At 42.0% G+C, this 25,602-nt stretch overlaps 1 protein-coding gene across 1 annotated transcript in view; it reads left to right on the top strand.

Moving 5' to 3' along the window:
- myo10 (myosin X) overlaps positions 1–25,210 on the top strand; it is a 127,242-nt gene extending 102,032 nt beyond the window's left edge. The window contains exons 20-41 of the mRNA XM_019353980.2: positions 4,736–4,860; positions 5,002–5,116; positions 10,176–10,282; positions 10,384–10,602; positions 11,800–11,839; positions 12,246–13,205; positions 13,628–13,748; positions 13,957–14,200; positions 14,452–14,547; positions 16,914–17,007; positions 17,956–18,011; positions 18,413–18,555; positions 18,972–19,163; positions 19,247–19,404; positions 19,520–19,643; positions 19,793–20,090; positions 20,174–20,381; positions 21,049–21,185; positions 21,267–21,387; positions 21,540–22,016; positions 22,226–22,417; positions 22,521–25,210. Coding sequence (XP_019209525.1) covers positions 4,736–4,860; positions 5,002–5,116; positions 10,176–10,282; positions 10,384–10,602; positions 11,800–11,839; positions 12,246–13,205; positions 13,628–13,748; positions 13,957–14,200; positions 14,452–14,547; positions 16,914–17,007; positions 17,956–18,011; positions 18,413–18,555; positions 18,972–19,163; positions 19,247–19,404; positions 19,520–19,643; positions 19,793–20,090; positions 20,174–20,381; positions 21,049–21,185; positions 21,267–21,387; positions 21,540–22,016; positions 22,226–22,417; positions 22,521–22,631 — 4,338 coding nt within the window. The 3' untranslated portion in view covers positions 22,632–25,210. The remainder of the gene's footprint in view (positions 1–4,735; positions 4,861–5,001; positions 5,117–10,175; positions 10,283–10,383; positions 10,603–11,799; positions 11,840–12,245; positions 13,206–13,627; positions 13,749–13,956; positions 14,201–14,451; positions 14,548–16,913; positions 17,008–17,955; positions 18,012–18,412; positions 18,556–18,971; positions 19,164–19,246; positions 19,405–19,519; positions 19,644–19,792; positions 20,091–20,173; positions 20,382–21,048; positions 21,186–21,266; positions 21,388–21,539; positions 22,017–22,225; positions 22,418–22,520) is intronic.
- The last annotated feature ends 392 nt before the right edge of the window (positions 25,211–25,602 follow it).

Genomic DNA, 25,602 nt, shown 5'->3' with positions numbered 1-25,602 from the left:
CAAAATGCTGAATTCTAGCCTTTGCAATATTTGGATTGCTTGTTTTAAAGTCACTGTACATTAAATGCCTTTGGACTGTGGACTTTATGTTGGACAAAATAAGCTGTTAGCAGGCTTTGCTTTGGATTTTGTGAAATTTGCTGATTAATCAGAAGAATCTTGACTTTGAAGTGCAGACTACGAAAATACTGTAACAGCAGTTACAGTCTCTCTCTCTCTGTCCTATTTTTATACTTTCTGAGTAATGATGTTCATCATTCAATTACTGCTGCTTGTGACTAATGAACTGCAGCTTTATATTAGAGCAACACAGTTAAACATGTATTACAGCCATACTTTAAGAGGTTCTTCCTTTTTTTCATAAATATTCTAGAAACCCAACATTTTGTCAAAATGAGAGTTTAATTTAATACCTAAAAACAAACTTGGATTAACAACAAACAGTTTCTCACTCTGGGTCCCATCAGGTAGCCACCTGACTTGGGCTCATCAAACATTTACGATTTATAATTTCAGCTCGATGAAACCATTGCAGACACTGTACCTGTGTACCTGCACGCACCCAAGTACTAAAAGTCAACAGAACCTGGGTTACATCAGGAAAACAAATGGAAACCAGAAGCTTCCCAAATCATATTCTGCATGTTCATTTGTGTCTGTTTATAGAGATTAACCTTTTAAACACTAGAATTTGACTATGAGCCAGTAGGTAACGGTTCCTTTGTTCTATCAAAGTAAATGTCAGATCTCATACTGTCATTAATTAGATTTTTTTTTTAAAAGAAACAATTGTAGTTCACGAAGGTGAGAAAGGACATTTTCACATCTCAGGCTTCAGCACAGCTGCAAATTGTTTTGATTGTGTTTTCATGTTTTTGCTGTGCATTCTGTTTCAGCTTCAAATATCCAGATCTAAGCCAGATAGTGGTTTTGTGACTTTCACTGCACTTGTCCTGAGGACTATTAAAAGACTGATAGAGCAGTCGCTGGTTATGATGAAATGCAGCTCTGCAGCTCTCTGAACCTTCTCACTGGGATTGAAGGATGGACAGCTCATCCTGAGTTTGGTTGTTTTTCCTTGTTTGCTTTTTTAACCCTCGCCAGTTCCCAACCCCCTCGGGAGCCGACTACCACGCCCCCATTTGTCCTGCTGAATGCTCCGAGTTTGGAATCTTTTAGCTGGAAAATTAGGCTGAGAAAGTTACTGAATCTACCCTTCAGGCTTTTGTTGTCATGCACCTGTGGAGGTTTGGGATGCTCAGCCTTCCCCTGATAGCTGATTTATGTCACTTTTATTGTTCTGTGCTGATGGATTGTTAGATTCTTGGTAACTCTCCCCACAACATGTATACTTATAACTTGGCTGCCTTCTCATGTTAAAAAAATGTGATGTTTAGTGAATGACTTATTTTATATCCAAGCAAAATTAGGTGCATTTCTCCTTTGTTAAATCTAAAGCATAAAAGCCAGCCTCAGACTAGGATGAGACCAGCCTCATATACAAGGGATGGCCACATGTGTTTGGCCATGTATTAAATTTGATTTAGTAATAAAAACAATTGGTTCCTGGCTCCAGAGAGGGAAATATGGGAGAATTTTCCAAACAATTTGACATTATGCCAAAAATAATTTGTTTATGTGAAAATGTTCAGACACTAGCCCTATTTTGTGAGACCTAAAGGCTTTATTCATGTGTCAAATGCTTTCACATGGTTTTGTGTAATACCAAAAGCCATTGTTCTGTTTGAGACCCTGGTGTATTTTCCTCTGTAGGGATGTAATTTCACCTGATCTATTATTTCCTCTTCTTTCCTGCTGATTGCTTTCATTCAGCACTAAAAATACTGAGTACAAAGGAAAAAATGAATCTTTCTAAAACAGAAAATGTGATGAATAAAGTAGGAAAGTCTTTCTCTGACCTTCTTTCTGATTGGTGAAAAAAAGAGAAAAAAATGCCAGTGGAAACATATTGAAACTTCTTAAAAATCAAAGAGAACAGACAGTTTGAAGCTGGCCAGATAGCCGAAGAAGAACAAGACAGAGGAGCATCCAGACAAAGCTGTATTTGACATCCCAGAAGCAGCCAAAAGCTGAGCAAAAAGAGGAAACGATAGTGGGGCCAAAGAAAGCCAGGAGGCAGAGGGCAGCTTCCTGACACCGCTTGGCTTTGTACCTCCGCAGCCTGGACGTATGCAAATGCAAATTATGCTAATGAGGTGCACTCTGCGACCAGTGGCAGTAAAAAGGGCGCCATTCAATCATTCAGTCAAGATCTGGTGGTGAATTGGCCTGCCTTCATCTCAACTGCTCAAATGGACTATCAGCGGGCTATCAGGGGAGACGGTCGCTGAATAAAGGGGGCATTACGATCGAGTATGAAAGCACCCTCTTATTTGGAGTCCCCCTCTACGCCCACCGAGGTTACAGGGTGAGAGGGCTCCCCGGGAAAATGGCTTTCTCTGAATGCACTTCTGTAAGTAATAATGGTATCTCAGAGCCAAGTGTGTTTTTGGAGAGGGGAGGGATTGGTTTGTTGCTGGCTGCTGCTGTCATACGCATGTCTTTGTCTCGGAGTTCAGACTTTTGAATGACTGGTATGCAGTTGGATGCGTGAGTGCATGAGAGTTTAAAGGGACTGAAGTTTCATGAGGCTTAGCTGCAGACGTCATATGATATGGGTGGATTGTTTCAGTTATCCAGGATTCATTCTTGGTCATTTTTAGCTTCTTTCATTGCTTAGTGTTGCTTCTTTTACTGTTCTCACATCAACTGAGTTTGCAACAGTAGACTGCTGTTTCAAACAAATGAGCTGTGATAAGCTCGCTGTACACAATCTAACAACATGCAGCATCTGAAGAGCCAGATAAAAAGTCAAAGGAGCTGCATTTGTGACGCAGAGTGAAACGTGACTCCACTGGAATGATAATGTTGCCATGTCTGCCCTGTGATATAAGAAAGGGCTTTTCAAAGGGAACAGATCTTCCATAAATCAAATGTATGTATTTTTTCTAACCTGCAGTTCAGTTTATCCATATAGATAGTTTGAATTTTGAAGGCATGGACTTAAAAATGTCTGCTTTCTCAGAACATCATGAAACTTTGATCAATTTTGTCTGCTAGCAAATAACTTGTGATGTGAGTAACACACACCCACCTCTTCATGGTACAGTACAGTACTAGTAAAGTATGTTATAGTCATACTTTGAAAACAATAGTTGGAAATCACAGCATGAATTAAAGTTACTGTAACCGTCTGTAATGAACCTTTCACCCTTTGAAATGGTTGCTCTGAATTTGGGGACCAAGTCTGTGAGTACTTGCAGTCATTTTATGTCTTCTAAGCGACTTAAGTGCATTAAGATGGTGATAAAACATCAATAAGATGGAGTCCATCTGCTATCAGTTTGCTATTAAATGGAGTGAAGGTAGAAATGCATGTGTTAGTGATAATACGGCCATTACCTTTGATAAATTAGTGAAAATCAGAAATTGTTTGCGTCTGTACACACAGAAATTCCAGTTTCAGACCAGCCTGAAACTCACAGATCTGGAAAAAAAAAAATAGTTAGGTGGTTATTGCAGGACTGCAGTTTAACTACAAAATGACGTAGATGCTTTGTAACCTTGCTTTTATATAAGAGTATAACCAGAATACAGCCATTGGGCAACCAGCTGAGTCAAGACCCAAACTGCAAGGAGATGCACTCATCTACGCAGACTGATTGTAACATGTTAGCAATCTGTCTACATTTAGAAGTTTGAAGGCAATTATTTGCAAACATTGGATAATCTGTAGGAGAGTAATTTTAGTCAGACTGCGATTGGTTGGGGACAGGTTGCCTCCCACCAGAGGACCTGGACAGTTGCCTTCCTAATCACAAGGAAGTTGCCGTCATAGTTTTACTCGAGTATGATGAGCCTTTAAGAACCCAGAACAAGACTTTTATAAACGTCTGAACCAAAAGAATGAAAAAATGCATCTCCAGAAACAATTATGCTTGTGTGTAGAGCAAGCACGTTATCTCTGATATATCCAAATTTTAGTAAGCCACTATGTTTCTTTAAGTTGAGCTAAAGCATTTTTCAGTGTGCAGCTTTTATTGCAGTCTAAAAGCTGTCTGTAAGTGTGCACTTGCCTTATTTACCTACAGCTAATCAAACACATTATACTAAGGTAACACTTTAAAACTAAGTTTTAGCCAGCTTTAGCAAGCTTATGTGTATCGGCTGTTTTGCCATCTGGTTGTCATGGTGTTCAAATGTGATGTGTTGCTACTCTTTCTGAACGCTTTTTGCCAGCCACACTCACAAAGCAATGACCAACTCAGTGAAACACAACAAAATACAAGAAAATCACACGATGCTGCAAACACACACAGAAAATAAGTCAGAAAGCAAAATCAATCAAAACTGCTGTGAAAAAAATTATATCCCCGTCATCAACCACCATGCTGAGTGGTAAGGTCGCAATGTGAAAGGCGATTCACATTGTTAGTATTGTTGTAACAGTGTTATGAAAGCAGCACTGAGTGATTTGTAGGGGAACATCAATAGATGTGTGCTGTGTTGTTAAAGTGTTCTGTCGTCAAAGAATGAAAATCGTTAGCTGTAGCTGCAGGACGCAGACGGACGCTCAATCTGTTGATGTTTGTTTGTGCTTGATTTTTGAGACAATATCACTTTTACTTGAACACAGAGACATTCATCTGAATATGTTTTCTGTTTTTCTTCAAAGATGCCTGATCATTTTGACCAGACGGTGGTTCTGAACCAGCTCAGGTATTCCGGCATGTTGGAAACAGTCAAGATTCGACGCACCGGCTTCCCCGTCCGGAGAACTATTCAGGACTTCTGCTCGAGGTTTGTACCCACTATGCTGTGCAATCATACATAAGCCCACACTCCTCTACCGAAAAATTCAGACCCCAAAACAAACATTAAAAAACAAAACAATCATAAAAATCATGCAAAAACCCTTCACCACTGCTTTTACTTCTTCAGGTACAAGGTGCTGATGCGTGGTTTGTTGAATTCAGAAGACCCCAGAGGGTGTTGCGTCCAGCTGCTGTGCCAGTACGACAGCAGCAGTGCAGAGTGGCAGCTGGGCAAGACCAAGGTGAGCACATTGCATTTGCTTTTATGCTCATTAGTGCAGAACGTCAGAAGAGTGTGACCCAGGTTTTTCCCTGTTGCCACACTTTATAGATATCCATTAAATACATCGCAGCTGGGGAATTTTAGTTGTACAGCATAAGACTTGGTTACTCAGTTAAAGTTAGAAATAGGTTTTGGTTAGCTTTAACAAACATGCAGGTCTCTCTCCCCCTGCACACGGAGTGGAGCAGGCAGCAGTTATGTTAGAGGAAACTTATTACTTATTCAGTAATATCACTTATTCAGGGTCCTGGTGGATTGGGTAAACAGTGATTCATGAAGAAGAACAGATTTGTCACATTTTCAGGAATATAGGATTAAGTCATCATTGTTTCTTTTTTTTAAGTTTTTTCTTCTTAAACTCCTGATAATTATGTCTCATTTTGAGATCTCTGCATTTGGGTGGATCATTAAATAGAAGTCTCCAGGGAGGCTTTTGGCTCCTTATAGCCAAGAGTTGATCCAGGTCCAGATTCAGTCCAGATTATATTGTTGTCCAATAATGTCCTTTAGAACATATAAGTCTTGCTTAACCATAAAGCTTGCTGTTCATTGGTTTAGTTTAAACTTGGTCTTAAATGATGAAAGTGTTTCTGGCAACGATACAGTTCCAAACATCATTTATGTTTAAGGCTTTCCAATACAAATAGAATTGGTTTTCACTCAGTCTTTACTTACAGGTTTGCATTCCCTTTCTGTCAGTAGTGAATCATATGACTTCTGCTCAGTTCTCTGTGGCGTAATTGACTTTTTCCTGTCTGAGCTCCTGAATGTATCTGGCTCCATACTGGTTGTTCTGTATTCTCTTTGCTAACTTGGAATATGATTGGATGCAGACTGAACATCACCGCTGGGGGATGCCAATCCATTTTGGCTGCTCTGTGCTCCCCTCAAGGCTTAATTTGGCTTCATACACCGTAGAAATTCAGCTCTATGAAACCATTGCAGACACTGTGTGTGTGTGTGTGTGTGTGTGTGTGTGTGTGTGTGTGTGTGTGTGTGTGTGTGTAATTGAGGTCCAGAGCACCTGAAGCATACAATCCAACAATTATTGGATCCAGTCTTCAGCCCTTCAGTCTAATGCTCCTTGCTTGCACTACACCGGATCAGGAAGAATACCTACTGCCAGGGTGTGTGTGTGTGTCTGTGTTTTGAGGGGAAATGACAGATGGGGGATACAGATCGCTAATCACAGCATGACCGTGTGATGCTGCAGGAGGTGACAGCAGTGAAGGATAAGTGTGGTCGTGGGTGGACAGACGAACGGATGAGTGGTCATTAGTATGTGTATCAGTGTCCATCCAGGACCAACAATAGCACAGGAAACTGAATTGTGAATACCCCGTTAGAGCGGTGAGGTGGAACAAGTGTGTTTTTGGCTGAACATTTAATGGATCCCTCCACTACGTGTAGCCCATTTAAAAACCTATCTTCATGTTAATGACAGTTTTCAACACTATTCATTATTTTCAAGTAAAATGAGCTATTTAGCTAAAAATAAAATAAAATAAAATACACACTGAGAATAACAAATGTTATTCCAGTCACAGGAATAACGATACACTTAAAACTGTTAAGTGGGCCGGTGCTTATACGGAGCCTTTCTATGACTACAGGTCTCAGTACACCCATATAAATTTTATCTGCTTTCATTTGCATCAGAGCAGATGAGATGGATTCACGACACATATAAAGCACAAAAGAGCTGCTGGTTGATGAACTTCTGCGGCCTTTTCCACCTTTCCTCACGTAGCAGTCCACCTCCTGGTATCTGCTGCACACACGAGACTGTGCTGACACAGCAAACCTTCCTATGACAGCACATATAGATGAGCCGTCCTGGAGGAGCCGGATTAGTCGTTCAACCTGAGTGGGCTGCAGATACCGTCTCGTTCTACCAGCAGTGACAAGGACACAAACAAAAAGCAAAAATAGAGAGAATCAGTCAGGAGGGATGAGCACAGCGGTGTGTAGCCATCGCCTGTCAAGCCATTCACTTTTGGAGGTTTGCCTCTCCAGTGCGCCTGTTATCATTTTCATTTGCATCAAAGCAGATGAAATGGATTCATAATGGTTTATGCTTCAGAACAACAACATTTAAATTACCCAAAAGACTATTGGAGATTATTTAGTATATATACAATCTACTATAAATAGCAGTAGGTGTTTTATTTCATATACTTTTTGCTAACATATTTGTTACAGATCTTAAAAGACTGAGAGAAACGTGTTTTGTTTTTTTGTTTTCTCTTTTCTTTTGGGTGTCTGCCACCTTTTACCAGACTTACACAGCTGTTCATGACTCATCGCATACTTATTGGTTGGAAGACCTTTTTTGAAATTTCCTATAAAACATTCAGCCTGAATGGCCTCTGTAGACCTTCTAACCCTGAGACCATACTCTCCACTGAACCACGGAGCCATCCCTGCTGCTGTGACTGCCTGTAAACTGTTAAATCAATTCCATCTCCCTCAGAGGGATTTGTCCACTTTGTCCCGCTGCCTCTCGCAGTGAGATTTACATCGAGGAGGCCTGCAGCTCTTTTCATTCAGCACATGTCCAGACTATTGTCTTAGACTTATGTCTTGCTTTTTTACCGCCTTAAACTTAATTTCCTGGAAAAGATGTGGCTCTGCTTTCTTCTCCTACTGCTTAGTTTTCTCCACGGGCCTGACCTGGGACGGTAAGCGGTGCTCCCCATAGGCCCAGCAGCAAGAATCAAAACGCGGCGAAGCTTAGCGAGGCCTTTATTGCACTAATTAGCATAGTAATGATTAAAAAGGATTAGTCGCTCGTTTTATTGGGATGCAAATGTGTGCACTTGTACACGAGGCTGCGCGTTCTGAGCATGTGCGGCTCATGTTGGAGGTTGTTTAATAAAAGGAGGGTGTGTCTTTTGTGTGGTCTGTATATTTGCGTGTTTTTCACTTGGAGCTTGTGTGGCATCATTTCTGTGTGGGCTTAGTTGTTTAATGTAAACATAAATCAGCGTGTGCATTGTAGAGATTCACAGAGCTGCTTTCTGCAGCTTATATGTGTGAATTTTGTATGAATGCCTGAATGAGCCTGGATAGCAGCACTTCACGGGAAAACTTTAATTTCTTTCTTTAGATTTTTTAAAGAGTATATATATTTTATATAAAAACAGTGGAAAAACACATTCATGTTACATTAAATCTACTATGAAAGAAATAAGGGTAAACTAGATTTTAGCATTTAGTCCTACAGATTGGAAGTGACTTTAGTGACTTTAGTCTCATTCAACAGCTTAACTCTAACTCTTACCACCCAGATTCAGGCTTGAGGAAGTCTGAATCTGGGTGGTAATATAAGGAAGTCGACAGTACTGAGTATAGTTGCAGGCTGTACTGACATTTCTAGGGATGTGCACAGTTGTACCTACCTCCTGTTTGGTCAGGTTTATCCCTTAGCTTATGGTGGTTAATGCTCACCAGTGTGATAAAATGAGAGGATAAGGTTGGGATGTGTTCAGAAGTTGCTCTTTTTTGCCATGTAGCACTCAGCAGAAGACTTAACTTTAGGCACTTGCTCTTTTCTTCTTTCAGCTGCTCCCTTATTTGCAAGGGTTCAAACAACAGTCCGCATCTTTGAGCTGGCACAGATTTTTATGTTAGATTTTTTCATAGATATGCGTCTTTTTTGTGTCCTATTAATATATAAATATATTACTTAAAATACTCTCATGTAGGCAAGAGTGCCACCTGGGAAGAGAGTGCAAGAGGCAGCATGTCCACAAGCATGCTGTTAATGATGAAGCCCATTTTTCTGTTATTTTCAGATGAGTAAATGTACTTGTTGGTACTCTTATTTTGCTATGAATATTTTTTACATATCACATAAATATTAATCTGGTTCCAATCTGCTCTGATACTTTAAATTTTGTTTCTGGGGCTTTTCCAGCCTGAAAACTGAATTCCTGGAGAGACACCAGTGGTTTGTGTGCGTGTCTTTGTATTGCATGTGCACGTGTTCGGGCATGTAATGGATGTTTCCCTGTTAATTAACCTGCTCATAAGTGACATCCACATCACCCTGACAAGTTTACATTTCCCCCCAAAAATCTCATTAGTGCCTCACTGCTGAGGATCCAACACTGTCACTCAGCCAACACACACATGCGCACACACACACACACACACCATATCAACAGGCAGTGTGTACTCCTGTACCCCCGTAGCACCGTGATATTTCCCCACCGTCACAGTCGCCTGAGACCACGTCCCATATCTCATTTTCCTCCCTCCCTAATCGGATTAACCCCCGGCGGCCCTCTCTGGGCCCAGTTTCTCTATCAATGGACGGCAGCTTGCTTCCTGGAGCAGGCAGCTGCACTAAGTGCCCGTAAGATCGGTCTTTTCATGGAGAGATGTAGCTGAAATCACTCGCTGCAGTAATCTGCAGTCTTTAGTAGCAGGAACAAAGAGAGAGGAGGATCTGGGTTTGATTTATGTCGGACGCTTTGTTTGGCTCTGTTGTTCTTCTGTGAGCGACTGTCTGTTAAATGGTAATGTTATAGAAAAAGAAACAGCCTGCCTCTTTTTAATTCTGTTCACTTGTAAATCTTTTATTCATAATATGTGGGTAATACAGCGTAAGTAAAGGACGAACTATGTTAAGCTGCTGGGACTTGAACATTTTGTGGCTACTAGAGATCGGGACACTTTAATGTGACTTTTGCAAATGTACACCTTCATATTCTCACAAATACGCATTTTTTCCCTCTGAATATTAGCACTTCCTTAAACTATTTTACCCCCAAACTGTTTTGGTGTTGCAGACTGTAAATGTGGCATGTTTATGCAAACATGTCATGAGATGTTCTTTAACTCTTAAAGGTCAACATGAACATGATTTTACCTGAAAAGTAAAACAAAATTAGAAGAGAAAGAAATGAGGAGCAGTTACATCTCTTACTGATAATTCTTCAGTAACAATAATAAAGTAACACCTCTTTCCATTTTCTGCACTTTCTGTCTTTTGTCTCTTTCTTCTATCTCAGGTCTTCCTTCGGGAGTCTCTGGAGCATCGCCTGGAGAAGCAGAGGGAGGTGGAGGTGCTGAAAGCAGCCATGATCATCCAGGCCTATGTCACGGGCTACATGGCCAGGTACAAAAAATGAATAAAAACATTATAAACCTCAATAGGATCAGTTTTAATCTTCATTGAAACCAAAATGCTGAATAACCCGGTCCTTGTCCCCCGAACAGGAAGCAGTACAAGAAGCTGCTGCAGTGTATTGTGGTCATCCAGAAGAACTACCGGGCTTTCTACTGGAGGAGGAAGTTCTTGCTCCTCCGCTGGGCAGCGCTCACCTTCCAGAAGTGTCTGCGAGGGCAGCTGGCCCGTCGGACCTACAGCCGGATGCTGGAGGAGAGGAGGAAGAAGGAGGAGGAGGAGCGTCGCAGGTGGATGGAGGAGATGGAGAGGTGGGCTTCTCAGTTTATTCACCGTGTAGTACTGTAGCTACAGCCGAATGACTTTGCGAATGACAGTTTTTTTGCTTGGTTTTTCAATTAAAAAAAGAAACGAGAAAGAAATCTGGACTGGAAAATGTGTTTGAAAAATGTGTGCCCACTGTGGAAAATGTTCTTCTGGCACTGGTTTATTTCAGTCAGTTAGTGAGGAACTAACACAAGTCCATCATCTGGGCTGTATTCAGGATTTTCAAATATGATCATGAGTACATTAAGGAGTACAAATCCCCTTCTTCCATTATTTCTAATGACATAAAAATACTACACATATATAATACAAATTTTCCTAATGCCAGTGTATAATACTGGAGGAGAAACTGAGCATAGCTTTAGTTCTGGCAGACAACTAATTCATTCTCAGCTGCAGTCATCAGATGAGTGAATCTCATCAGCAGCTAATTTACAAAGCTTATGTAGGACATGCTATTTAAGTAGCTTAGCTTGGCTACAGCTGCTCTGCATCTGCAAGCTGCTTTGCAACCATCTGAGCTCCTCTTTTAGAGACTACCTCACTGAATGAATCTCACATTTGTTTTCACTGATGCTTACTTTTTTCTGCAATGGGGGGTCATGCTGCTGCTCCCCATCTTATGCTCACTACATATGCATGTGTAAGGACAACAATATAAATTATTACAGACGTACGCAGTGATCTTCTTTTGACGGTAGTCATTCTGACGATTTATGGACAGGAGATGTCATCAGGCTTAAAAAAACAGCATGTAATTTGTCTGTAAGAATAGAGCGTTAATCCCTCAAATCCCACAATCAAGACTGAGTCATGACCTCCATATCCTCAGTGGTGCCTTTGACCTTGAAGGGGCCACAGCTCAGTTTATACTGCAGATTGATTGCTTTATAATCACTGCTGCTGTCACAATTCAGTAGTGAACTATTGAGTTTATATAAACATCCTTATTGGAATATATCTGTAGCTTGCATTATGTTTTCCTGAAAGGTTTCACAGTGTGGTGCGACGTTTGTATTTTTGTTGTTTCGATAGATAGTGAACTGCATACTATATTCTAAATTGGTTTCTGATATTTTAATCTCACAGTGAGACAGGAAATGCAGTTACTCTGGTTTTGGTACGTCGTATCTCCTACTGTCTGTTCGTTCAGCTGATGTCTGTGTGTTTGTGTCCTGCAGGGAGAGACAGAGGCTGGAGGCCGAGAGACTCACCAGAGAGGTATGATAAAACTGATTTAAGTGGAAGACAGTGTATAACTTTTATTGGCTGACTGTTTCCCGAGCAGCCCACTCTCTACAGGCATATCTGATCAGTAAAGAACACAGAGACCACAATTATGTTTTCTATTATGTTCTTTAGCTATGACACGGGCTTCTGCTTATTGTAGCAGGCTTCAGTTTATTGTACTGGGCAGTGAAGAAGTGTTAAAAAAAAGACAGCTTGTATCCTCTCAGGTATTTGTCGTGTATAATTTGGTTATAAAAGTAGGCCCTCTCTCAGTAAACTAAGATTACTTCAGTGTTTGTTTTCTGTAAATCAGCTTGTTTTGGGTATTTTGTATAAATTAGTGTTGATATGTTGGGGGAAAAAAGTTATGACTGCAGTCTCATGTTTGTGGTTTCAGGCTGAGGAAGCCAGAAGACTGGAGGAGCTGCGTTGTGCTGAGGAGCTGGCCTCTCTGGTTTTGACGGAGTCTCAAAATGAAGCAGCAGCTGCGGCATCACCAGACGCCCTGGAGGAGCTGGAGTCAGCAGAAACCTTTGTGGAGGCATCAGAAGAGGAAGAGGAGGCAATACGTCCGCACGAGGCATCACAAGTGGAGGAAATTCTTCGACTAGAGCGGGAGATCCAGGTGCTGCAGAGACAGAAGGAGCGCCAGGAGCTCTCTTTGACTGAAGCCTCGCTGAACCGCCTGCAGCGGCTTCGCGATCAGGAGCTCCGGCGGCTGGAGGATGAAGCCTGCAAGGCAGCGCAGCAGTTCCTGGACTCCCTGAACTTTGATGAGATTGACGAGTGTGTGAGGAACATTGAGAGCTCCCTGGGCGTGGGTGAAGAAGATGAGAAGAAGGAGGATGGCCAGAGGAGGGGTAACGAGGAAGAAGAGGTTGATGAAGGGTTCGGTGCTGATGATGATGCCTTCAAAGACTCACCAAACCCAAGCGAGCACGGCCACTCTGACGGCCAGCGGACGAGCGGTATCCGAACGAGCGATGACTCGTCTGAAGAAGACCCGTACGCCAACGATGCTGTGATTCCGTCACTGCCACCGACCACTGTGCTTCACCACTCTTTGCCAGCGATGCCTTCGGCCTGCCACAGCGCATCATCCAGCGGGGATTCGGCTTACTGCCACCCCCAGGCTTCATCTGAGGCTCAATCTGATGAGCTGGTAGAGCTGATACCTCCAGATGAGGATTCAGACTACGATCAGGATGACTACGATGAAGGTGTCATCGTGTCTAGTGGCAGCATGGCTTTCTCCAACCCTCGCAGTGGACAGTGGTCTCCGGATTACCGCGGATCTGTTGGCACCTACAACAGCTCAGGGGCTTACCGCTTTAGCTCAGAGGGGGCTCAGTCATCGGTAAGCTGAATCTTAGTTTTGTAGAAGTAAACAGGTCGGATACAACTGCACTAGTTACTGTTCACAACAAGACTGCTCTTAGTTATATTATTTTCACATTAGTCACCCCATCCAAAAAACTTTAAGTGTTTCTCTTGTTTAACTTCTGTTTTCAATGACAGGGAGAAAATTTCATGCCCGATTTTCTACTAAAGCTTAGCTGCTCTTACTCCAAAGTAGTGTAATCTTTGAAGTTAGCAAAAAAGGGATCCAGTGAGAGGTATCAATTAAATGCCATGACTTTAGCCATTTTGCAACTCACAGGTACAAAGAGCACCACATTGTACCTTTCGCTGTTATTATAAAGCATTTTGTTGAAATAATATGCAAACTAAGGTCTTGCATGTCTTGTTTAATTTCTAATTTTTGTTGATTTGCTCCAGTTTGAGGACAGCGAGGACGACTTTGAGAGGTTCGACACAGACGATGAGTTGTCTTATCGCCGGGACTCTGTCTACAGCTGTGTCACGTTGCCGTACTTCCACAGCTTCCTCTACATCAAAGGTTATTATTTTCTTACAGAACATACTCTTCTTTTAATAAACCCCAACAGGTAACAGTTAAATGCATCATCTATACGGCTTTAGGACTTATTTTGGTGAGAAAGCATTGTACTTTCTGTGTTATCTTCTAAGAGACAAAGAGCAAATTTTCCCCTCCAGGTGATGTAATGATGGCAGAGGATTTGAAATCTCATCTTTTTCCTCTCTAGGTGGTCTGATGAACACGTGGAAGCGGCGTTGGTGTGTTCTGAAGGACGAGACTTTCCTGTGGTTCAGAACTAAGCAGGAGGCTCTGAAGCAGGGCTGGCTGCACAAGAAGGGCGGGGGCTCGTCCACCCTCTCCCGACGCAACTGGAAGCGGCGCTGGTTCGTGCTGCGCCAGAGCAAACTCATGTACTTTGAGAACGACGGAGAGGAGAAGATGAAGGGGGTGCTGGACATGCACAACGCCAAGTAAGGACAAGAGAACATCACTTTGAGGGTTGTTGTTTTTGCCTGACGATACACTTTTATTTACAGTAAGAACAGAAAAGCTGTCAGTTAATCATTTACATGTAAAATATTCAAGAAAGTTATGATTGTGTTATTGAAGAGAGATAAAAACTCAGATGTCTGAAGGATCCATGGTGAAATGGTTATGGAAGGAGGTTTGTGTACTCAGGGAACCTCAGTCATTATTTTTCCTTTTTTTTTTTGACCTGCAGAGAAATCATCGATAACACCGGTAAGGAGAATGGAATCGACATAGTGATGCCAGAGAGAACCTATCATCTGATTGCAGAATCTGCTGAGGATGCAAGGTGAGCTGTGTGTTTGTCTTTGATATATTCTACTTATCTTTTCACAGTAGCCAAAGAAAGTAACTGTGATTTGATCTGTAAAGGACCTTTGATTCTAGGATGGAGTCAAAGTGACTGAAATAACAAGTAAAGACTAGAATTCAGTAGTAAGTTAGCTTCAGTGACACCACTAACAGAGTGTCTGGTCTATTGCACCATCAGATTTAATTACATGGTCTTGTCCATTAATAGAAATATGCATTATATGAGTAGAAGCATCTCACGGTCACTTTTCAGAATAAAAGTGCAATGATTCAAAATGTCTTCAACTATTTAAAGATTTAGCTTCTTTAAAGGAGTATCTTTAGCAACATCTAACAGCTAACGGTAGCTATGTGTTAATAACCTACTCAAGTCTTGGTCTTATAGGCTTAGAGACTAGCTGGTGACCTGCTGATAACCAAGAGTTGTGCGATATTCTACAACTGGCTAATCAGTGGTTGCTGAAGATTGTTGGTAGCATTAAACTGGTTGCAAAGAGGGATACTGTGTGACACCAAAAACCTCCTTATGATTGCTTTGGTCAATAGCAGGTTGTCATGGTCTCCCGTAGTTTGCATGGAAGATGCCGAGTTGCCTGTACACACTTGCAAACTACTCACCAAGAGGTAGTGAAACTGAAAAATGCGAGGCTTACTGGATGTGGAAAACATTTGCCTTACGTGTTGATTGCAGCAGTAAGTCAAACTTTGGAGGAAAGCCTTCTCTTTATCTGGTTTACTTCACACGTTTTCAAGTTTCACTACAGCCCAGATATTAAATGAAAAGTGTTTGCAAGCTGGTGTCTTTCATACAAAGCAGTGATGACTGCATCATTTTGGTAGAAACCAAAGCAGTCACAGCGGCACTCGCTTTGTGACAGATTCAAACCTGCAACCGCCAAAAACCATGACCAGCTTTTCATGGAAACCTCGGCTCTCTAGTGTTATTCATAATTTTTAGTACCTGCTAGCAAGTAGAATTGACAAGAAGGCATCTTTACACATTACATGGTAAATGGAGAGCCATGCACCGTTTCCCCTCTGGTGGGCAGGATTTAAATGTGCTCTATAATCTTTTTCATATAATCACAGTAGTGATTATTAGTCACATCGTTATCACACTCCTAGTGCTGCACTCCCAGTGCTCCCACTTGTTTCTTCTCTCCTGATCCTATTATTTCCTCAACTGGCATGAACCTGCTCACAGTCTGTCGAAAACTGTATAATAAACAGGAGGTATTGTTGCTATAGGGTCAATGTGACGGTTGCCTCTGGCAACACATTGATTTCCTCTCAGACAGTCTACTTCCGCTGTGGCTCAAAAGGGCAACAAGCACTCTGTCTGTCTGAATCTGGGACATAATTATGTTTGCTCTGTCACATTGTGGGGATTTGACCTCCTTTAAGGGAGAAAAATACAAAAGGACAAATCTTAGTTTGAGGTCACAGGACATGAATGCTAGTTAATGCAATGTACTCTGAAGTGATGAAAACATGGCTGTGGGTGTGTGATAGGAGCAGGTTTGTAAAACCAGACGCGCTCTCAGTGTGAGCCAGCATCAGCTCCATATGTCTGAGACACAATCAGACTGAACCCAGAATCGTTTTGGATTTTACACACATATAAAACTTATAGGTGTACAATTTATATTAAAAGGTACGCAGATGCAGGTTCACATTAATAATTGCATTCATGATAAAAGTGTGGCTAAAAATATGCTTTCATTTTATTTTTCATTTTCAGTTCTCACTTTGAAGTAGTTTAGTGTTGAGTAAGATTCAGTTTCAAATGAATTCTTGAATGTAGGAGGACGGGAGATGCTTGTGTCTAACTGACCGGCCTGTATGGTTATATGTCCACCTTTAAAGCTGAGTTGCTAGTTATTTCATGATGATGATGATGATGATGTCACCTGTTTGCCTGGCTGCCCTCTGGTTGGTGCCTCAGATCAATCAGGTCCTGCACATCCAGACTCGCAAATAGCTTCTTCCCCTGGGCCATTTGGACTGCTAACAAACACTATCCCCACCCCTGCCCACCCAACTCTCCAATCTGAGCCATGGCCTGAGTAACCCTCATCACTCAGGTCATTTACACACACAGTCTATTCAGTTTTTGTTGTTGTTGCTGTTGTTGGTGTTGTTGTTGGTGTTGGTGGTGGTGGTGGGGTTTTTTGCATTAGTCCCAAGCACTTTGCAACATGTTCTATATATATATTTTCTATATTTCTCTTGATTATATATTTTTCACCAGTTTGCTATTTATTCCTGCTGTCTACTATTTATATTGTATCCTGACAATAAAGGGCTATTCTATTCTCTATTCTCTGATCTCTTTGGTTACAGTCAGTGGTTCAGCGTGCTGAGTCAGGTCCACGGCTCCACAGAGCAGGAGATCAGAGAAATGCACGACGAGCAGGCCAATCCCCAGAATGCTGTGGTGAGTACTGTGAGGAAACAAAGCACTCTGGGAGATGGAGTTGCAATAACATTTCTGAAGCTTTATATATCCTGAGCTTTGTGTTTAAAGACACATTAATGTAGTCTTCAAAATACAGCCATTAATGTGGTCCTAACAGCAGAATGTTCGGCACTTCGCTTTAACAGATTTCCATAACACAAACGTTCTTCACACACCGAGGAGGGGACGTTAGCCTTTAATATATGTTCCTCCATTTCCTTATTCATGCCTCACCTCTTAGTAGCATTTTTGCCTCCTTTAAATTCCAGCTTCAAAAAAAACATAGTTAATAAATGCATGTCTACTTCTGGGTTTCCTCACAGTGGATATCAACGACCATTTAGTAAATAATAAGAGATACTGTGTTCTTTATGACAAGAGATGACATGGTAACAATCAGCTGCCTCTCCAGTCAGCTCTCGAGACAAACTGGTTAGAGTGGAAGTTCTCAGCAGATTTCCAGAGCAGAACAAGCTCCAAGTTCAGCTGCAGGCAAAGGCTGTGGAGTGGAGTTTGTCTGCTGGTGTGACAAGAAGCTCACAGAAAAGCAGCTGAATTATACTGAGGATCGCTATGGATGCCACCTGGTGGAAAAACTGAAAATTAGAAAAAAACAAAACAAAATCTGTCACTGACCCTTTCATTCAGCATTCATGCTGCCCTAACCCCAACCCTCTTTTGTTCTCCTCTTTATTTTTTTACATTTTTAATTTTGTTGTAATGCTTTGTTTTGTAGTAACAGGACACAGATGTGCTGAAAATGCCACGTGCTTTTCAGTGTTGCACCTGTGAGTGAAGGCATTGCTGCTCGTATCCCCTTGTGTGTGAGATAATTGGTTTCCACGGTGCAGGCGAAGGTCAAACTCATTATCCACACCCTGAAAACTATTTGTGAACCTCCCTCCATCTCTCTGTGTGTCTCCTCAGGGAACGCTGGATGTGGGGATGATCGATTCAGTGTGTGCTTCAGATAATCCAGAGAGGTGAGGACCTACATCAAACCATCAAACATTACATCATATATATATATGGATTTTCTTTGACAAAGACCAAAGCAAAGAAACCAGAAGGTGTCGGAAAAAAGCCATCAGAGTGAAGCCTGTTTGGTTTCAGCACCTCAGCTGCTGCATTTCTTCACATGGGGAACATTTTAGATCCGTACATTCTGATCCTGTATTTCTTCTGTGGTGTCCTGTAACCTATATGTGACAAATATATCATTCATGCTATTTTATGTCAGTAGCCTTAATTCTTCTTAGTCATCTAGTTCAAAATTAAAAGTTTAGTTCATATCTCTTAATCCAAGAATTGCACCCAAGAGCTATTACGGTGTTTGACTATCGATCTCCTTTCTGCCATCTTATTAATTTCTGAACTGCGACAGGCCGAACTCCTTCGTTATGATCACTGCAAACCGAGTGCTGCACTGCAATGCTGACACGCCTGAGGAAATGCACCACTGGATCACTCTGCTGCAGCGCTCCAAAGGAGACACCCGAGTCGACGGACAGGAGTTCATCATCCGAGGTGACAAATGATTCGCTTATCGTGGCCGTTTTTCCTTTTTTAATTTGTGTTTTAAATTTTTAACTACTGGTTAAAAGTTGCACGTTAGGAAATCAGATTTTAAATAAAAGAATATTTAATTAAATATTTAAATTTCCCCCATCATATCTACAGCTCCAGTGGTGGGTGCTCATATAAATGTTATAATTAATGTTATAATTAAAATAATCAAATCTGTATATGTAGAAGCTATAAGGCAAAAGCTTCAAACACTCAGTTTTAAGCAGGTTTGATTTTCTCTGTTATTAAAGAAAACTGTAATAAAGCTCTTCCACAGAGAATAATCTTGACTTTTCTGCATTTTTATAGCTTTGAAAAGTTCAGAGGAAACCAGAGAATACAAAAAGTTATTTAATAAAGTAATTTTTTCCCACCAGGCTGGCTGCACAAAGAGATGAAGAACAGCACCAAAGCCTCACTGAAGCTGAAGAAGCGCTGGTTCCTGCTTACCCACAATTCCCTGGACTACTATAAGAGCTCAGAGCGTAATGCCCTCAAGCTGGGAACGCTGGTGCTGAACAGCCTCTGCTCAGTGGTTCAGCCAGATGAGAAGGTCTTCAAAGAGACTGGTAAGAGAAGAAAATGGCAAGAACTGCCAGCTCATTCTCCACCCAGTAGCTTCAATTTCTCTCCGCTCCTCTTGTCGTGTCAGGATACTGGAACGTGATCGTGTACGGCCGCAAACACTCGTACCGTCTCTACTGCAAGCTCCTGACTGAAGCCACACGCTGGGCCAACTCCGTCCAAAATGTCATAGATACCAAAGCTCCCATCGACACGCCCACCCAGCAGCTCATCCAGGACATCAAGGTAGGAAACTGTGAAAGTTCAAAAAAGATGTCAGTGGTAATTTTAATTCTTTCCTTCCAGTAAAGCCTCAGATAATCAGCACTGCACTAAACCCAAGCTCCTCTTCTCTTTGCAGGAGAACTGTCTGAACTCTGAGGTCGTCGAGCAGATCTACAAGAGGAACCCGATCCTTCGCTACAGTCATCACCCTCTGCATTCCCCACTGCTGCCACTGCCCTACGGGGACATTCATCTCACCAGTGAGTACCACTGGGACAGAATAGCATTAAATTGGGACTGACAGTCGAACTTAGTATTAATGTCTTTAAAGTATCTAACTTTTACCATTTTAGTTAAGATATTAATGTACCATACATACTGATATAATCACAACTTCTTCCCTGCTCAGCTCCAAGAAGCAGAAGCTACACAACCCTGCAGGATGAAGCCCTCAAGGTGTTCAGCTCGCTGCAGCATCTGGAGGGCGTGGCCGACCCCGTGCCCATCATTCAAGGCATCCTGCAGACGGGCCAGGAACTCAAACCGCTGCGAGATGAGCTCTACTGCCAGCTCATCAAGCAGACCACACGGCCGCCACAGCCCGGCAGCCCTGGGAACCTGTGCAACTGGAAGATCCTCGCCTGCATGTCCTGCACATTCGTCCCGACAAGGAGCATCCTTAGATACCTCAAGTTCCACCTGAAGAGGTGAGCACTAGGCTGCCACATGTGTTTATAGATAAGTTACTTTTAATCTCTCAAGCTGACCATTTCCAAATCGCTCTCTGCAGGACTCGCGAGCTGTTCCCCGGCTCTGAGATGGATCGTTATGCTGCCTTTGCCGCTGACTCATTGAGGAAGACTCGAGCCAGAGAGAACGTCCCGTCTCAGGAGGAGATCCGCTGCATCGTGGCCCGACAGGACATGAGCACCACCGTTCACTGCCACGGAGGAGGCTCCTGCAAGATCACCATCAACTCACACACCACCGCAGGAGAGGTAGGTTTGTGGAAAACGGGGTTATGTGCCAAAGCACAGAAAGAAATAGTCTACTCTTTACTCAGCTCTAGTTTTTAGGATTTAAGCACAGTATAAGAGATATGTTTGTAACAACAGATCAAACAACCCAACAGTAAATACAGAGTTGAAATGACTGTCAGTCATCTATTTTAATTGAAAATGAATTGACAGCTGTTTTAAAAGTGACGTTTTATTGTAACAGCCTCAGCTTCTTTTCTTCTGCTCTTCTTCTTCCTTACTGTTTTCCTTATTTGTTATTCAATAGATTTACTATTCTGCAAAGCAGACAATTAATTCATCAGTTACAGCAATAAAATCCTGCTTTTATTCAGCTCTTTTGGACTAGAGCCCTGTGTAAGCATCCAGGCTTAAATGCTCATACACTGACATGGTTGCTGGAATTTATTATTTTCTGATGCTGCAGAAAATATCAGAATCTGGTTAATATGATGAGCTGAGACCCTGTTAAAAGGACAGTTCAAATATTTTATAGTTGTAGAAATTGTACTTTCCACCTTTATTGAATGACAGTCCCAAATGTCTAGAATTTAGACAAGAATTCATGCTTTTTTCTTTTTTTAAAATCTCATCTGCAGTTTTAAAACCAGTTGCATGTGTCCCTGTTATATCTCATCGTGTGTGTCAGGTGGTGGAGAAACTGATCCGCGGTCTGGCCATGGAGGACAGCAGGAATATGTTTGCCCTGTTTGAACACAACGACACCACAGAGAAAGCCATCGAGAGCCGCACTGTGGTGGCTGACGTGCTCGCCAAGTTTGAAAAGTAAGCCCCACCATGTTTGATTCTGAAGCAAATGTTTTTGTCTTCTGGCCAACGCTAACACAATCACTTTGTGGTCTGCAGACTTTCAGCAAGCCCAGATGAAGGCTGCACTGGCTGGAAGTTTTACTTCAAACTCTACTGCTTCTTAGACACGGACAACGTTCCCAAAGACAGCGTGGAGTTTGCTTTTATGTTTGAACAGGTCAGACTCGTGGCTCATTGTCTGGGAAAGGGACTGGGAGACTTTTATAGCTGATTCTGACTGAATTTGGAAAGATTTTTTGTGGAAATTAAAAAAAAAAAAAGCTTAGATCTTATAGATTTAACTATAATTTTCTCTGTGTTCCCTCGAAGGCCCATGAAGCTGTGATTCGTGGTCAATATCCGGCCCCTGAGGAGACTCTTCAGTTTCTGGCTGCTCTGAGACTTCAGTACCTTCTGGGTGATCACAACTCCCAGTCCACCATCCCTGAAATGTCCCAGGTGTTCCCCATGTCTCGACTGCGGGCCCGAGTGCAGAACTCGGCCAAGACATTTGCTCCGGGGACCGGCTCGGTGGCTGACCGCTCAGGCACGGCGGAGAGGAAACGCTCGAGTTTCCTGGAGGGGACGCTGAGGCGGAGTTTCAGGAGCGGCTCGCTGAGTCGGCAGAAGCTTGAGGAGGAGAACAGCCTGGAGGCCTGGATGAGGGAGGAGGCAGCAGCTGTGAGAACCAGCGTGATGGACAAGTGGAAGAAGCTGCAGGGGATGAACCAGGAACAGGCAATGGTCAAATACATGGCGCTGGTGAAGGAGTGGCAGGGATACGGATCCACTTTGTTCAACGTCGAGGTGAGAAGAGAAATCACTTTTCTGTTTAAGCAAAAACTTTGTTCTCAATGATAAAGGATGGTTATGTTCCCATAAAGACAGCTACACAGCCATAGGTGGGAAACATGGGATTGGTTGGTTGGTTTAAAGTCATCTATTGCCAGTTCTAAACAAAATGGATCTTAGAGGGAATGATAGGAGATTTTGATGTTCCATGCTTGCTGTTTCAGTGTCGGGATGGCATGTTCCCCTCTGAGCTCTGGTTGGGTGTGAGCCGGGAGGCCATATCAGTGTACAAGCGAGGGGAGCCGTGGCCTCTGGAGGTGTTCCCGTATGAACAGATACTCTCTTTCGGAGCTCCATTATCCAATACCTACAAAATCACTGTGGAAGGCCGAGAGCTGGTGTTTGAAACCCAAATGGTGTGTATATCCTCACTCAGTCATAACTCCGGGTCTCCCCATAATTTCAATGCAGGTCATCAAATAAAACACCAACATTTACTCCTCCTCCTCTCCTCTGCAGGTGATGGACATCGCCAAGCTGATGAAGGCCTACATCAGCATGATCGTCAAGAAGCGCTACAGCAACTGTCAGTCGGTCAGCAGCCACGGCAGCCACAGTAGCACCTGGTGAACTCCGGCCTCTTACCCTCTGCCTCGTAGCCACATGCAGGAGTGCAGCCAGGGGGCCGAGCGTGGCCGGTGCCGGCCGTGCATGGACGTCCATCCTCTGCACTCTGGAGAGAGCAGCTCGTACATTTCATGTCAGACTGACTCTGAATGCTGGAGAAAAAAAGACAAAAAAACAATATGCTCTTAATGTAAACTAGCTCAACTTATCTTGACCTGGTTTCTTTTAGAAACAGTACGCATCCACTCCTCATTCATCATGATAATATGTAGGCACAGGGCTGTGGATATTTCTGTAGCAAACACGGTGGAAAGTTATCCATAAAACTCAAGAAAACTGAATGAAGTCCAAAAGTTGACTGAGAAAGCAACATGAGAATGCTTCTTGTTATCTAAATCAACAGATATTTGATAACGAGCAGGGACCAGACTTTAAAAGACTCAAACTGTGGGCAGCTTCTAATTGGGTTCCCTCAAAGCCTGCTAGCTGTCAGTGTTATTTTATTTTTTATTTAAGATCTTTTAGGGCTTAAGATCAATTGCTCCTATAAATTCCACAAGTTAATTACCACTTTTTTTTCAGAAAGTGATAAAATGCTTGAAGGACTATCATCCTTGTCACATTCCACCTCTGTTCAGCCAACATAATATGAAGGCCTTTTTTTAAAGCTGAAAGCTGTGTACAATCTTCCCTTTCTTAAATAAGCTAACAAGTGCACATTTTTGCCCCACATTAAAGTAAAGGGTCCTTCTAGTTAAGCATCCCATGGTGACTAGAGAAAACAGAACAAAGGATGAGTTTAATCTGCTAATCCCAAGGCCAAAGTGTACCATGACAGACGTTCACCCCCAGACTCTGATTACAAACCACAGTCTCTTAGACCAAAGAAAACTAGGTGATGGTTAAACACAATCATATTTTTATATTAGTCTTCATGAAGTCAGATGCAGCTTCTAAAAGGTGGATGTGTCTTGTTTTGAAAAGAAACAGTTAATTTTCTGTCTGATGGTAAACCTCTGTGGCCCTACAGGGACTGTTTTTGCAGAAGGAGTCGATTTCTCACAGAGGTTAGCGTGCGTGCGTGCGTGCGTGCGTGCGTGTGTGTGTGTGTGTGTGTGTGAGAGAGGGAGTGTGTTATTAGAAAAAAAGAAGAGTGTCCACAGGCTGTCCGAATGTATAAAAAAATTAAAGGCAAAGAAGACGGAGGAAAAACAACTACAGCCTACAAGCCTTTTCCTCTGCTTTGAGAAACTCTGGGACTTGACCTTTTCCTGTTCACTGTAAATAAGATGCAACTGTACCTTTACGTTTGTGACTGATTGTTTTGCTTATGATACAAAGTGCCTGTTCCAACTGAAGCAGGATGATATCCAATCAGATTTAGCCTTTATTGGTGCCACACTCATTCCCGTGTAGCCAGAATCTGAAAGGTGCTCCCACACACATTTCCCTTTAACTGCCAATGTATTTGTGCACTGCAAACTCTGTCCAGCAATGGACGTCATTCAAGCTTCTTTAAATCTGTCAGTAGTGAGAAATGAAATTAATTGAGGGTTGAATTGTTTATAATATTAAAGATACTGATGTGAGGCAGCAGCCTGCAGCATTGACTAATTGAACGTTTGCAAATGTACCCGAGTACGTCAGTCTTACTGACAATGTTGCGTTGACAATATTGGATATATACATGCAGTTGTTTTTATCTTTTTCTCCAAACCTTTTTTCTTTTTCTTTTTTTTTTTTTCTTTTTGCTGTTGGGAAAGAAAAAAAAGCTACGTATAATAAAATATTTGCAGATGGTTAATTTGATGTCAGACAATCTATTACGTCTCTTTCTGATCCATGTCGACATCTGCTGGCAAAAATATGAACTGCAACACCCTCTTTTCCCTTAGAACAACCTGAACTTAAAATGTAAATTGATTTTTAAGGGGTTTTTGGGGGTAGAAAAGAGGAAATATTGGAATATACTTTTAAAAAACATGAAATAAAAAGGTGCAGATATTTTTTCTGTCTGCTGCCTGTCTACAAAAAGCACTTACAAATTCAAAAAAGCTATTACATGTATCCCCTAAAGCAGCTGAAACTACAAAAGTGTAGACATTATAAGAATTAATCATTGTATTTCAGTGTAATCTGTCACGATTTAGCTTGAATGGCTTGTTCAGTTGGACTGTTTGCAGTGTAACATTCCAAAAAACGTTTTACTGGAGCTCCGCGGGCGGCAGATCCATCCAAAGATGCGTGTGCAGGTTTCCTCCACAGTGCCTTGTTGTATATGATGTACACTTTTTTTTTTTCCATGTGTGGGTTCTTTTTTTGGTATATGTGCAATGTTATATATACTTTAATCATGTGGCTGTACATTTTATATTGTAAGTCTTTGCCTTCTATGTTTTTTCTCCTGAATCCTGATCAGATGGCCGTTTTCCCAAGCTAACAAATCTTGTATTTTTCTCTAAACAACTATCTGACAGTGGATCTTTGACACAATGTTTTGTGGGTTGTTTTTTTTCCCCTCCTAGCTGTAATTAGTGTTATGTGCTGAACTGATGAATCTAACAATAAATGGTTACACTTTTGGTCTCAAGTGACCGTTTCATTTTTCCTGAATATTAAAAAAAGGTTTAGCTTAAGAAAGTAAATGTGACAACCAATGGCTAAAGCTAACCAAAAGAAAGGCCACAAACAAATACACCTCACCTACACTTTTTTTCCTCCTTCCTACTTATCTTCACCATGTATATATCTCACATCATCTAGTAGATCTCAAGGGTGCTTCACTTCAGTAACCAGTTATGTAGCAATCACCATGATCCTATCTTTCAGGTCACTTCCTCTTACACTCAACTTCCACCACCTTGGTTCCTAATCTTGGTTGGGGCTGATGACAACACAGCATGTGTGTTGTACCTTGTCAGTCTCTAGCCGTGAGAGCCAAATGTTGAATCGAACTTGCGACTCCCACTCCAAA

Source organism: Oreochromis niloticus, linkage group LG18 (genome assembly GCF_001858045.2).
Source record: "Oreochromis niloticus isolate F11D_XX linkage group LG18, O_niloticus_UMD_NMBU, whole genome shotgun sequence".
Taxonomy (NCBI): domain Eukaryota; kingdom Metazoa; phylum Chordata; class Actinopteri; order Cichliformes; family Cichlidae; genus Oreochromis; species Oreochromis niloticus.
This window is presented reverse-complemented; position numbering and strand designations above follow the sequence as displayed.